At 43.0% G+C, this 15,094-nt stretch overlaps 2 protein-coding genes across 9 annotated transcripts in view; one reads left to right on the forward strand and one right to left on the reverse strand.

Moving 5' to 3' along the window:
- nup205.S (nucleoporin 205kDa S homeolog) overlaps positions 1-12,151 on the reverse strand; it is a 42,278-nt gene extending 30,127 nt beyond the window's left edge. The window contains exons 1-4 of one of the 2 annotated variants that reach the window (XM_041587666.1): positions 11,830-12,151; positions 6,949-7,091; positions 4,252-4,423; positions 1,600-1,744 (exon numbers count right to left, since the gene is read on the reverse strand). In XM_041587666.1, the coding sequence (XP_041443600.1) occupies positions 1,600-1,744; positions 4,252-4,423; positions 6,949-7,091; positions 11,830-11,857 (488 nt within the window). In that variant the 5' untranslated portion in view covers positions 11,858-12,151. 2 annotated transcript variants of the gene reach the window in all.
- Positions 12,152-12,452: 301 nt separating this feature from the next.
- Positions 12,453-15,094, forward strand: part of cnot4.S (CCR4-NOT transcription complex subunit 4 S homeolog) — a 51,079-nt gene continuing 48,437 nt past the window's right edge. For 2 of the 7 annotated variants that reach the window (XM_018254078.2, XM_018254079.2), the window contains exon 1: positions 12,453-12,597. The gene's annotated coding sequence lies outside the window, so the exon portion shown is untranslated. 7 annotated transcript variants of the gene reach the window in all.

A 15,094-nucleotide genomic window follows, 5' to 3' on the forward strand; every position in this document is an offset into this window, starting at 1 on the left:
CTTAAAAACAGAGACCTGCTAAGTCATTGGTATTCCAGTAACTACATTTACAGAAAAGGGAATTTATTTTGCTGTAACGGCAAATAAGCTGAAATCTTGATAATTTAGTTATAAATGGGTGAGCACTCTACTGCTTCAGGAAGAGTCTACTTTGTGCGTGAGATTTAAAAAAGTATCTCAAACTCGCACACAGTCGATTTAATCTTAATTTCATTCAATTTTATAAGATAAAGTCTCCTAAATTAAACAAAAATTCCATCAAAAGTACACAAAATGCATTAATTATTTACATACAATTCTACATTTCATGTTATTCTGTAATGAATCAATATGATTAAAGGAGAAGGAAAGGCTCAAAGTAAGTAAGGTTTATCAGAAAGGTCTATATAAATACACCAGTAAACCCTCAAAGTAATGTTGCGAGTCCTCTGTCAAAAAAAAACAGCACATTTCCTTCCTTCTATTGTGTACTCATGGGCTTCTGTATCAGACTTCCTGTTTCCAGGGCTAGGGCTTGAGCATGCTCAGTTTGCTTCTCTTTCCCCCTCCTCCTCCCCTCCCTGCTGTAATCAGAGTGCTATGAGTGAGCAGGGAGTGACTTAGGCAGGAAGTGATGTCACATCAAGCTAATATGGCAGCTGCTATCCTAAACAGAGAGCTTCTAGAGCTGTTTACTCAGGTACGGTAAAGGCAAAGCATATTGCAGAATAAATATAGTGTAATAGCTTGTACAATTGTGGTTGCTCTATTGGCAATAAACTGCTTTGGTAGCTTTCCATCTCCTTTAAAGGGGAAAGAAACCTAGTCGGCGCAAACCCCCCCCCCCCTGGCCTACCCGTCCCGCTGGGCAAATGCCCCTACTTGTTACTTTCCCTTCTGTGCAGGTCCAGTCCAGGGAGTTCACAGACGACATCTTCTTCCACGCGATCTTCTTCCTGCTTTGACTGGCGCATGCGCAGTAGGAGCATTTCGCCGGTACAATCTACTGCGCATGCTTCGTGACTTTTGCCGCATGCGCAGTAGATCCGTACCGGTGAAATGCTCCTACTGCGCATGCGCCAAAACGCCGTTCACAGCCTGAAGAAGATCGCGTGGAAGAAGATGTCGTCTGTGAACTCCCTGGACTGGACCTGCGCAGAAGGGTAAGTAACAAGTTAGGGGCATTTGCCCAGCGGGACGGGTAGGCCAGGGGGGAGGAGGGAGGGTGGGCAACAAACGGGAGGGGGGGTGGGGGGTTTGCGCCGACTAGGTTTCCTTCCCCTTTAAATGAATTAATTTCATGGACTGGCGAAATAGCAGTTGATATAGATCTTAGAACAAGCAAATCACCCTCCTTTTAAATTTCTTAAGTTCATCGTTATTATTTCAATCTGTTAAAAACACGTTCGTAGTGCCAATATTAACCAGCCCAGTGACATACAAAAGAATTGGAGGAATAATTATCTGCAAACATGAAATAATTTGCGTACTTTTGACGGAATTTTTGTTTAATTCATTTAGGAGACTAAATTGAGATTAAATCTACTGTATGCGAGTAGATACTATTTCAAATAAACAATAAACCCTCAAATCTCTCAACATTTGTCCTAGCGGCAGTACCTGTGGTCCAAGGTGAAGGTCTTGCCTTTTCTGGCCTGGATGAGATGTAATAAGGATTCAGCCATGCAGCTCTTGCCGTCCCAGTATAAGAGTATCGCTACCAAGCCTCTGGTCAGGCCATGGAAAGTAGGCTGCTGTTGCTCACCTGTAACAGAAAAAACACTATGATAAACAAACAAGGCTTCATAAGCTGCTCACATATCCTATACTTACTGGAGCATCCTGAAGATTCAGAAATTAAAAATGATCACAATATTTTATGATATTCAAGACACTAGAGATGCTGTTTCATTGGTGACCATCATGTACTACAGCAGACAATACACCATGGCAGCTACTACACAGACCTACATGCTGCTTTTAGAAGAAGTGTAGTCTTCAGCTGTCTGGGGTATGCCAGCAGTAATAGTTTAAAGGATAAGTAAACCTTTAAAATAAGTGAATAAAATAAGAAAGAAAGAGGCTGCTCTGATGTTCTTCTGCTTAGGAAAGATGTGAGAAAGGTTTCTAATTGTTTTCCTAAGCAGAAGAACATCTGCCTCTTTCTTTCTCCTGACAACTTCCTTGACTACTTGCTGGTCAGACTGGTCAGAAACTGACCAGCAGGTGGCGCTGTTGGAACAAAATTCATTCATATTAACAGCACATGTATCCCTTAATATCTTGGAATAAAAAGAAAATAAATAATGAATGTAAAGGACAAAAGTGCTTAAAATAGCCCTCTCATCAATTCTACATTCACTTATTTAAAAGGTTTACTTATCCTTTAACAACAACTGTACAGTCTCCAGTTACCCTACCAGGTGACATTGTGGAAAGTAGACCCCATGTTCAGAGACTAAAATGAAAGACCCATATGTTCCTGGGGACTAAAAAGCACTGTTCTCTAATGGGATCACATCTGTCTAAAGTGGATCTTAAAAGAGAACTAAAGCGTAACCAGTGAAGTAGGTAGAAATGTTGTACATGATGTTTTGTGCTTCTGTACCAGCCCAAGGCAACCACAATCTTTTAGCAGTAAAGATCTGTGTCTCCAAAGATGCCCCAGTAGTTACCCATCTTCTTTTCTGCTGATTCACTGATTCACATGCTCTGTGCTGCTGTCACTTACTGAGCTTAGGGAGCCACTCACAATATACAGTACACATAGAATAGAAATGTCACAATATAAGGCTGATTAGTAATTAATACACATAATTACTACATGGCAGCACAGAAACCAGTGCAATTAGCATCAGAATTGAATAATCAGCAAACCTGTAGCATCAGCTTATATTACAGCCAGGGAAGCTCATTTTCTGCTGGATAATTAGTGACGAGCCCTAAGCTTAGCTTCTCAACAGCCAATCAGAGCCCACTGAGCATGCGAGTGTCACAGACACTTTCCAAGATGGTGACCCCCTGTGACAAGTTTGAAGTCCTGGATCATTGCTGCTATTGACAAGCTCAAACTTTAGCCTCGTGCAATAAGTTCACTATATTAAATATGGCATTTTTTAGCCACATTAATTTTTAGGGTTTACTTCTCCTTTAAACTCAGGCATGAGATTTTAAGAAAAAAGGGAGGGAGATTTGTTATACCAATGATATTTTTTCTCAGACTGTTGAGAGGAAACTGGTGACTCTCAAATATAGAGATTCAAGTGATGCTCAGCTGCATCCAGAGAGATCTATGTAGACGCATCTCTAGCTAGGAAGGTACCGGTCATGTAGGACGAAGGGACTATATGGGTTTACCCACTGCAGTTAATCCAGCTGCAACATTTTACCCAGGGCCGCCATTAGAAATCACAGGGGCCCCGTACACCAACATGTTTTGGTGGCAGGGGCCAATAGAGTTTTAAAATAATACATTGGTGGCTAGGGGATTGAATAAAAAAAACCAAAAAACACAAATTGGTGTTCAGAGGAATTGAACTTGCGGCTTCAAGACTTCAACTTCACCTCCTTTCGTGACATTGGGTCTTTTCGCCGCTTCAGGACTTCAATTTTGTCTGTTTCCGTGACTTTGAGCCTTTTTGGTGCTTCAGGACTTCAATTTCGGCTGTTTCCGTGACTTTGAGCCTTTTTGGTGCTTCAGGACTACAATTTCGTCTGTTTCCGTGACTTTGGGTCTTTTCGGAGCTTCAGGACATCAATTTCGGCAGTTTCCGTGACTTCGGGTCTTTTCTGCGCTTCAGGACTTCAATTTCGGCTGTTTACGTGACTTTGGGTCTTTTTGGCGCAGCAGGAATTCAATTTCGGCTCTTTCCGTGATTTTGGGTCTTTCAGCGCTTCAGGACTTCAATTTCGGCTGTTTCCGTAACTTCGGATCTTTTTGAGGCTTCAGGACTTCAATTTTGTCTGTTTTCGTGACTTTGGGTCTTTCCGGTGCTTTAGGACTTCAATTTCGGCTGTTTTCGTGGCTTTGGGTCTTTTCGGTGCTTTAGGACTTCAATTTCGGCTGTTTTGGAGGACTTTGGCTGTTCGGGACTTCGGGAATGGTCGCACGGCTTTGGCGCTGTCAAGGTGCAGTACTGCCGGGCCCCCCTTCAGGCCTGGGACACTTGTACCCCCTGTCCCCCCTGATGGCGCCCTGATTGTACCAGATCTTCCTATATCCTCAAAATACAGAGAACACAAAACAAAACATAAAATCTGCAAAAACTTTACCTATAAGCAGAAGTTCCACAGCTGCTATCTCTCCAATATTATACAAGTCACTAAGGATAAAGGCTTCCTTAATAAGCTGTTCTTCCAGGATCCGGGTGCGCTGCGTCCCTTTAATAGGGATCCCCTCCGTGCTGGCTTTCTGGACTCTCTCATGTTGCTGAGCGCTCTTTGGCTACAAAGAAATAAAAAGGCTGCTGATTACTATAAAAAGAACACACACAGTAGGTAGAAGATCACAGCATTAGCAGGGAATACTGCTTCTGATTACTCTTTAGGGTGAAGACACACAGAATACTAGTAGCAGCTACTTGTCACAGCTACAAAATAGACAATAGTGATAATTGGCTTTGCCAAGGCACTGGAAGGCACCTTTATCAAGGGTCGAATTTCGAATTCATTCGAGTTTTTTTAAACTCCTATAAATTCAAAATGTCAGGAAGGCTGCAAACATCTCCAAATTCATCCCTGGACCTCTCCCATTGACTTAAAACAGTAACCGGGCAGGTTTTAGGAGACGAATAGTTGAATTCAAAGGGCCAGAGTATGATAAATCTCAAAGATGTGATAAATCTCGATCATCAGGATAATCAACGTTTTGATAATAAAATTTATTTTTTGAAAATTCTAATTTTCAATTCGACCCTTAATAAATCTGCCCCTACGTTTGTTTAAGCAGAGGCAATTCTTAGTATTGTCTATGGCAGGGAATTTTTTTTGGCATTTTGTAGCTGCTACTAGTAGCTCCGTGTATCTTCACCCTAAGGGCAGACACACGCGGGAAGATTCGGGAGATTTAGTCGCCCGGCGACATGTTCATGACCTGAGAAGGAGCATAACAGACGATTACAAGGCATTGTGGGAACAGGAGTCCTGCCTAGAGGTCAGCTGATTTCTAATCTAATGTTTCTGCAATTTGGCACACTGAGAATGTCCTGCAAGCTGCCCTTGCCCTTTAAATGGGTTGTTCGTCTTTGAGTTAACTGTTAGTAGGATGTAGAGAGGGATATTCTGAGATAATTTGCAATGGGTTTTCATTTTTTATTATTCGTGGTTTTCAAATTATTTAGCTTTTTTATTCAGCAGCTCTCTAGTTGGCATTTTCAGCAATCTAGTTGCTAGGGTCATAATTACCCTAGCAACGATGCACTGATTTGAATAAGAGAGTGTAAAATGAATAGGAGAGGAAGACAAGGACTAAAAAGTAGCAATAATAATACTAGGGATGCACCGAATCCACTATTTTGGATTTGGCCGAACCCACAAATTCTTCGTGAAAGATTCGGCCAGAATAACAAACGGAATCCTAATTTGCATATGCAAATTAGGAGTGGGAAAACATTTTTTACTTCCTTGTTTTTTTGACAAAATGTCACGTGATTTCCATCCCCACCACCAATTTGCATATGCAAATTAGGATTTGTATTCGGTTCGCCGGGCAGAAGGATTCGGACAAAAACGCCGAATCCTGGCCAAATCCCGAACCAAAACCTGGATTCGGTGCATCCCTAAACAATGCATGTGTAGCCTTACAGACCATTTGTTTTTAGATGGGGTCAGTGACCCCCATTTGAAAACTGGAAAGAGTCAGAAGAAGAAGGCAAATAATTCAAAAACTATAAAAAATAAATAATAAAGACCAATTGAAAGGATGCTTAGACTTAGACATTCTATAACATACCAAAAGTTTACCGTAAAGGTGAACCACCCCTGCTTTCAATATTTAGGATGAAAGAGTAGACCCACTTTCAATATTTAGGATGATAGAGTAGAATTCCATAATGATTAATTCCATGATCGGTATAAGGGACTTGATTATGAACAGGAGAGGCCTGAATACAAAGATTAGTAATACAAAGTGTAGCTTTACAGAGAATGTGTTTTCAAGATGGGGTCAATGACCCCCAACCCATTTGAAAGTCAGAAGAAAAGGGCAAATAATAAATAAAATCTATAAAAAATAAATAATGAAGACCAACTGAAAAGTGTTTTAGAATTGGCCATGCTAAAACGCACTAAAAGTTAAATTAAAGGCGAACCACCCCTTTAAAGGGATACTGTCATGGGGAAAAAAAAAATTTCAAAATGAATCAGTTAATAGTGCTGCTCCAGCAGAATTCTGCACTGAAATCCATTTCTCAAAAGAGCAAACTGTTTTTTATATTCAATTTTGAAATCTGACATGGGGCTAGACATATTGTCAATTTCCCAGCTGCCCAAAGTCATGTGACTTGTGCTCTGATAAACTTCAATCACTCTTTACTGCTGTACTGCAAGTTGGAGTGATATCACCCCCTCCCCCCCCCCAGCAGCCAAACAAAAGAACAATGGGAAGGTAAACAGATAACAGCTCCCTAACACAAGATAACAGCTGCCTGGTAGATCTAACAACAACACTCAATAGTAAAAACCAGGTCCCACTGAGACACATTCAGTTACATTGAGAAGGAAAAACAGCAGCCTGCCAGAAAGCATTTCTCTCCTAAAGTGCAGGCACAAGTCACATGACTGGGGGCAGCTGGGAAATTGACAAAATGTCTAGCCCCATGTCAGATTTCAAAGTTGAATATAAAAAAATCTGTTTGCTCTTTTGAGAAATGGATTCCAGTGCAGAATTCTGCTGGAGTAGCGCTATTAACTGGTGCATTTTGAAAAAAACATGTTTACCGATTGTGTGAAAAAGGGGAAATAAAATCATACCGGGTTTTTGAAGAGAGAGATGAAGTCCGGTTTATATTTCTTCAAGACAATGTCAAGCGAATGAACGGCTTCCGGCTGCCTCTTGATGAGCGCGCTCAGCACCGTCTGCCATATTTCTCTGTAAGGACCCCACAGGCTGGCTTCTGTAATGACAATGTGGCAACTTAAGTTTGGATGACATTCGCTGACATAACGGCGACACTAGTAAACGGCCAGGAACAGCTTGTAAAAGGATAAAGGGACATTACACACAAAAATAACATACGAACAATGAAACCAAATCTGGATTTTTGCTCCTGTTGCTACATAAGATCACACAATTGAACTTCCCTAACTGCCATACACCTGGCTGACTCCTAAAATGTGGCACTTTGGAATACCTTCCCTTGGAGGGTAATATTTGACCCAAAGGTCTCTTATTGGAAAGCCCAGATCTGCTTTCCTCTGACCATGAATTGTAAACAAAAAAACAGATGTTTATCACTTGTTTACAACATGTATAACCAGGGGATAAATACAAAGCCTATGGTCAGTGTATGGGGACAAAGTGATGTCCTGCAATCAATATCTTTGGATTGGGAAAACATCTATCCAAACCCCTTCCTGGAAAGTCTTCTCCGGGTAATTCAATCGTTGGCCCAGGCCTGGACTGGCAATCTGTGGATTCTGGCTAATGCCACAGGGGTTGCTTTAAGGTGTAACTTCAAATGGCAGCACCTATTTTGAATCCAAGTTCAGACCTGTCCCCGTGGAACAAACATTCTGATCAGATCTGGCCGAACAATTGGTCAAACAAACAAAGCAAGGGTCTAGTTATTTAAAGGATAAGTAAACATATACAATAAGTGAATGTAAAAAAGAGAAAGAAAGAGGCTGCTCTGATGTTCTTCTGCTTAGGAAAGATGTGAGAAAGGTTTCTAATTGTTTTCCTAAGCAGAAGAACATCAGAGCAGCCTCTTTCTTTCTCCTGACAACTTCCTTGACTACTTGGTGGTCAGACTGGTCAGAAACTGACCAGCAGGTGGCGCTGTTGGAACAAAATTCATTCATATTAACAGCACATGTATCCCTTAATATCTTGGGATAAAAAGAAAATAAATAATGAATGTAAATGACAAAAGAGCTATGAATATCACTCTCTTCAATTTTACATTCACTTTATTTTAAAGGTTTACTTATCCTTTAAAGAGATTGACAAACCAATTGAGCGAATCTTTATCAGATTCTATATAGATCAGAAAGTAGAATGTTTAGGACCCCTGGAGTAAAGAGCTTTAGAGTTGACCATATTTGCAATTTTCTCTTTTCATATTAGCAGTTTTATACTGCTAATATCATGATTTCTCTGAGCAACCAGATAGTTAAAGGGGTTGGTCATCTTCCAAACACTTTTTTTCAGTTCAGTTGGTTTCAGGTTATTCACTATAAACAAAATCATTTTTCAATCGCTTTCCATCTTTTATTTATGTTTTTACCATTATCCTAAAATTTATGTTTAAAGTTGAATGTTTCAGTCTGACAGCTCAGTAATCTCGAGGCTTCTGGACTGTTACAATTTGATACATTTAGTTGTTACAATTAGTTGTTACATTTCTCAGCAGCATCTGTGGTATATCAGCAACTATTGTATCAAGGCTAACAGCTGCCTTTAATGAAACCCAGAGATTCTGCTCAGCAGGGACAAAAATAAATGTATCAATTTAGAACAGTTAAAGAGTCGGCGACCCCCCTCGCAGAGCTGCTTTAGAAAGTGAAAAATGAAACTTCACACTTCAATATTAGAAAAACAGTCACACATAGAAAATAGAAAGTAATTGGGAAAAGTCTTTATCTCTGGTGATCTGTCTGACATCAACTGAACTGAAAAAAGTGTTTTAAGGGGGCGGTTCACCTTCAGTCACTAATGCAGGAGGAATCTCTGGGTGTTATTTTTGCAGAGCATTTTTTGGAGATGCCACGTATTAACTCTTTGCTACACAGCCGGCACAGTAGCTCAGTGTTCCTGGAATGATAGTATTAGCAGGATAGCAACCAGTGACAAAGAAAAAGGGACTTGGGGTGCAACTGAACCCCTCCCCCTAACTGGAGCCCTCTGGGATGCTGTGAGTACAACTACAAGTAGGTGAGTAATGAGCAAGTGGTGCCCACACTGTCCAGGAAAGAACTTCAATTAAAAGCTGCATGAAGTACAACTACTATATATATACAATGTTTATTGGCCATTACTGGAAGAATAATAGGTTCAAAAGGGGATGATCACCTTCAAATTAACGGTTAGTATGATGCAGAGAAATATTCAGAGACTATTTGCAATTGGTTTTTATTTTTTATTTGTTGTTTTTGAGTTATTTAGCAGCTCTCCAGTTTGTAATTTCAGCCATCTGGTCGCTAGGGTCAAGATTACCTTAGCAACCCTGCAATGATTTGAATAAGAGACTGGAATATGAATAGGAGAGGCTGAATAGAAAGAGGAGTAATAAAAAGTAGCAATAATAAATGTGTAGCCTTACAGAGCATTTCATTTTAGATGGGGTCAATGATCCCTATTTGAAAGATGGGAAGAGTCAGAAGGTAAATCATTAAAAAAAACTATATGAAAAAAAGTCAGAAGAGAGAGAGAGCGTCAGAAGGAGTGAGAGAGTTAGAAGGAAGAGTCAGGAGACGAGAGAGAGAGAGTCAGGAGACGAGAGAGAGAGAGTCAGGAGACGAGAGAGAGAGAGTCAGGAGAAGTCAGGAGAAGAGAGAGAGTCAGGAGAAGAGAGAGAGAGAGAGTCAGGAGAAGAGAGAGAGAGAGAGTCAGGAGAAGAGAGAGAGAGAGTCAGGAGGAGAGAGAGAGAGTCAGAAGGAGAGAGAGAGCGAGTCAGAATAGAGAGCGAGTCAGAAGAAGAGAGAGAGAGCGAGTCAGAAGAAGAAAGAGAGAGCGAGTCAGAAGAAGAAAGAGAGAGAGAGCGAGTCAGAAGAAGAGAGAGAGAGAGCGAGTCAGAAGAAGAAAGAGAGAGAGCGAGTCAGAAGAAGAAAGAGAGAGAGAGAGCGAGTCAGAAGAAGAGAGAGAGTCAGAAGGAGAGAGTCAGAAGGAGAGAGTCAGAAGGAGAGAGTCAGAAGGAGAGAGAGAGAGTCAGAAGGAGAGAGAGAGAGTCAGAAGGAGAGAGAGAGAGAGTCAGAAGGAGAGAGAGAGAGAGAGAGAGAGTCAGAAGGAGAGAGAGAGAGAGAGAGAGAGAGTCAGAAGGAGAGAGAGAGTCAGAAGGAGAGAGAGAGAGAGAGAGAGAGAGAGAGTCAGAAGGAGAGAGAGAGAGAGAGAGTGTCAGAAGGAGAGAGAGAGAGAGAGTGTCAGAAGGAGAGAGAGAGAGAGAGTGTCAGAAGGAGAGAGAGAGAGAGAGTCAGAAGGAGAGAGAGAGAGTCAGAAGGAGAGAGAGAGAGAGTCAGAAGGAGAGAGAGAGAGAGTCAGAAGGAGAGAGAGAGTCAGAAGAAGAGAGAGAGAGAGTCAGAAGAAGAGAGTCAGAAGAAGGGTCCGAAGAGAGAGAGAGTCAGAAGAAGGGTCCGAAGAGAGAGAGAGAGAGAGTCAGAAGAGAGAGAGAGAGTCAGAAGAGAGAGAGAGAGTCAGAAGAGAGAGAGAGTCAGAAGAGAGCGAGTCAGAAGAGAGAGAGAGAGCGAGTCAGAAGAGAGAGAGCGAGTCAGAAGAGAGAGAGTCAGAAGAAGAGAGCGAGTCAGAAGAAGAGAGCGAGTCAGAAGAAGAGAGAGCGAGTCAGAAGGAGAGAGAGAGAGCGAGTCAGAAGAGAGAGAGAGAGAGAGAGAGCGAGTCAGAAGAAGAGAGCGAGTCAGAAGAAGAGAGCGAGAGCGAGTCAGAAGAAGAGAGAGAGCGAGTCAGAAGAAGAGAGAGAGAGCGAGTCAGAAGAAGAGAGAGAGAGCGAGTCAGAAGAAGAGAGAGAGAGCGAGTCAGAAGAAGAGAGAGAGAGCGAGTCAGAAGAAGAGAGAGAGAGCGAGTCAGAAGAAGAGAGAGAGAGCGAGTCAGAAGAAGAGAGAGAGAGCGAGTCAGAAGAAGAGAGAGAGAGCGAGTCAGAAGAAGAGAGAGAGAGAGCGAGTCAGAAGAAGAGAGAGAGAGCGAGTCAGAAGAGAGAGAGAGCGAGTCAGAAGAGAGAGAGCGAGTCAGAAGAGAGAGAGCGAGTCAGAAGAGAGAGAGCGAGTCAGAAGAGAGCGAGTCAGAAGAAGAGAGAGAGAGAGTCAGGAGGAGAGAGAGAGAGTCAGAAGAGAGAGAGTCAGAAGAAGAGAGAGAGAGCGAGTCAGAAGAGAGAGAGCGAGTCAGAAGAGAGCGAGTCAGAAGAGAGCGAGTCAGAAGAGAGCGAGTCAGAAGAGAGAGAGAGAGTCAGAAGAAGAGAGAGAGTCAGAAGAGAGAGAGTCAGAAGAAGAAGAGAGAGAGTCAGAAGAGAGAGAGAGTCAGAAGAGAGAGAGCGAGTCAGAAGAGAGAGAGAGAGTCAGAAGAGAGAGAGTCAGAAGAAGAAGAGAGAGAGTCAGAAGAAGAGAGAGAGTCAGAAGAAGAGAGAGAGTCAGAAGAAGAGAGAGAGTCAGAAGAAGAGAGAGAGTCAGAAGAAGAGAGAGAGTCAGAAGAAGAGAGTCAGAAGAGAGAGAGCGAGTCAGAAGAGAGCGTGTATTTGGAGTTTAGCGGTACAAGGCCATTCATGGGGTCGCCGGTCCCGGTGTGAGGGGAAGTGTGAGGTAACTTGAGAGCAGATCCCACACCAGTAATGAAAAAAACATCCCTCAAAGTGCCCAGTTACACCGAACTAGAGGAACAGCCGAGGCGTACTCTTACAATGCCCCGAACATTCAGTCACATTGCCGCATTAATCAATCCCAGCCTGCACATGTATTCCCATGCCCATTTACCTGAATTTAGCGCCAACTGAGCCGCCATCTTGGTGGGGAACAAGGTTTTCCGGAAGTAGCCCTCCGTCCTTACTTAGGTGTCCGCTATGAAGCCTGAAAACACCGCCTGAACAATAAAAAAAAAATATGTAAACCTGTCAAATCAGCTAAGAGACCCCACGTGTATGCCAGACTATTTCGCTATCACTTTCTAAAAATGAGTCCGGTTCATTGATTAGTATTTTCTTCCTTCGTTCTGTCCTCATTCCGCTACTAGCGCGGGCAGAACTTTGACAGCTGCGCGTTGCATGCCGGGACATGTAGTGTTGGTCATGGCAGAAATCCCCTCAGTGAATGCGGCTAGAAACTACAACTCCCAGCATGGTTTGCGTGTTTCACATTTTCTTCACAGTGTATTTAAAAAAAAAACGCTATCAATTTTATTAGTCTTAGTTGCGTCCCTGGCGTACTAGGTACCGCTACTGTTATGAGGTGGGGTTTTTAAGGTTGGAATTAAAACTTCCGTTTTGTAGGCGGAAACTACAATTCCCGGCGTACCCTGCGCCTTCCCCATGCGCTTCGCTTTCTGTCTTTCTCCCGAGGTCCCTCAGTCCGCGCATGCGCCCCTACGTCCGAGTACTGTCTCCCCCGCCCCAGTGTAAGATGGTGGCCGTCTGGCTGTAAGAAGCTAGCGAAGGCCGAGCAGTCACACCCTCAGTCAGAGCCGGAGGAGGAGGAGTTCCCCGGCCGCCATTACTCTCCCAAACCCACACGGAGCTGCAGAGCCGGGTAAGTACAGCGGCTGGGCCTTAATGCGGCCCGGGGAGAGGGAACTCGTAGCGTTTGCCGGTCCTGCCCCCTTTCCCTGCTCTTCCAGGCCCGGGACACAGCGCTGTGTGAGGCTCAGGCCTGTTGTGTGTGTGGGACTGGGCCTTGTCTGTATTCTGCTGCTCTAATAATCATGGCCTCCTCTGAGCAGGGGCTTCTGGGACTTGTAGTTCAGGGACTGGTTGGAAGTATCCAGAGAACACTGTCCTGGGCCATACCTGTCTGACAGCAACGGCTGTGCAAGTGTTACATGGTTGATCAGCGCTGAGGCTGCTGGGACTTGTAGTTAAGCCATAGCCAGAGGCTCACAGATGTTGTAGATCTATAGAGTGCAGAGGCAATAGAGTTCAGGCCTTGTCCTGGGATTTATTGAGAATTCTGCAGTTTTATCTGTTGGATGAGCCTCTCTTTCTCGCTGAGGCTGCTGGGAGTTGTAGTTTAGCCATAGCCAGAGGCTCACAGATGTTGTAGATCTATAGAGTGCAGAGGCAATAGAGTTCAGGCCTTGTCCTGGGGATTTATTGAGAATCTTGCAGTTTTATCTGTTGGATGAGCCTCTCTCTCTCTCTCTCTCTCTCTCTCTCTCTCTCTCTCTCTCTCTGAGGCTGCTGGGAGTTGTAGTTTAGCCAGAGGCTCGCAGATGTTGTTGATCAATAGCAGTGATCCCCAACCAGTAGCTCGTGAGTAACATGTTGCTCTCCAACCCCTTGGGTGTTGCTCTTAGTGGCCTCAAAGCAGGTGATTATTTTTGAATTCCAGGCTTGGAGGGAAGTTTAAATTGCATAAAAACGAAGTATAGTGCCAAGTAGAGTCTCCTGTAGCTGCCAGTCCACATAGGGGCTACCAAATAGCCAATCACAGCCCTTATTTGGCACCCAAGGGACATTTTCATGCTTGTGTTGCTCCCCAACTCTTTTTACATTTGAATGTGGCTCACGGGTAAAAAAGGTTGGGGGTCCCTGATCTATAGAGTGCAGAGGCAATAGAGTTCAAGCCTTGTCCTGGGGATTTATTGAGAATTCTGCAGTTGTATCTGTTGGATGAGCCTCTCTCTGGCTGCTGGGAGTTGTAGTTTAGCCGTAGTCAGAGGCTCACAGATGTTCTAGATCTATAGAGTTCAGAGGTAATAGAGTTCAGGGCAGGCCTTGTCCTGGGGATTTATTGAGAAACCTGTAGTATTATCTGTTGGGTGAGTCTCTCTCTCTCTCTCTGGGGCTGCTGGGACTTGTAGTTCAGCGAAAGCAGTATGTGTGTATAATAATGAGTGCCAATGTGTAGCCCATGACCTGCAGAGAGTTAGAGTGTTGAGCTGTCTGTTGGAATAGGGCTGGCTCTACAGCAAACACAACAGCATTGCCCCCTAAACGTAAATCTTCCACTACAGGACTGAAATACATGACCCATGTCCAACCTGTCACCCTCCTGATGTTGGCAAACTGCAAGTCCCAGCATGCTCAGCCAAGGAGATCGGCAGGGATTGTTGGCAGGCTTTCAAAGCATGCTGGTAGTTGCAGTTTACCTACTGCAGGTGCGTTTAATTTGAACCAGCCATTTCAGTCTGTAAGTTAACTTTTAGGATGTTGTAAAATGGCTAAGTTGACCTTTATTTTTTTCAAGTTTTTCAATAATCTGCCTATCTTTCCTGCTTTCAAATGGGGGTCACTGACCCCATCTAAAAACAAATGCTCTGTAAGGCTACAAATGTATTGTTACTGCTACTTTTATTCCTCATCTTTCTATTCAGGTCTCTCCTATTCATATTCCAGTCTCGTGTGCAAATCAGTGCAGGGTTGCTAGGGGAATTTGGACCCTAGCAACCAGACTGCTGAAATAGCAACCTGCAGAGCTGCAGAATAAAAAGCTAAATAACTAAAAAAAAAACACAAATAATGAAAAATCAGAATATCCTTCTCTACATCACCACAAAGCTTGCAATCTGATCGTGTTGCTATTAAATGACTTCTCCAGAGCTGCAGCTATTGTCCCATTCCTTCCTTGGACCATTACTCTTAAAGGGGTTGTTCACCTTTAAAGAAACTGTTAGTATGATGCAGAGAGGGATTTTCGGAGACAATTTGCAATTGGTTTTCATTTTTTATTATTAGTGTTTTTTGAGTTATTTAGCTTTTTATTCAGCAGCTCTCTAGTTTGTCATTTCAGCTGTCTGGTTGCTAGGTTCCAGATTCCCCTAGCAACCATGCATTGATTGAATAAGAGACTGGAATATGAATAGGAGAGGCCTGAATAGAAAGATGAGTAATACAAAATAGCAATAACAATACATTTGTAGCCTTTCAGAGCATTTGTTTTTAGGTGGGGTCGGTGACCCCCATTTGAAAGCTGGAAAGAGTCAAAAGAAGAAGGGAAATAATTAAAAAAACTATAAAAACTAACTAATGAAGTTCAATTTAAAAGTGGCTTACAATTCTATAACACGCTAAAAGTTAATTTAAAGGTC

Source organism: Xenopus laevis, chromosome 3S, assembly GCF_017654675.1.
Source record: "Xenopus laevis strain J_2021 chromosome 3S, Xenopus_laevis_v10.1, whole genome shotgun sequence".
Taxonomy (NCBI): Eukaryota; Metazoa; Chordata; class Amphibia; order Anura; family Pipidae; genus Xenopus; species Xenopus laevis.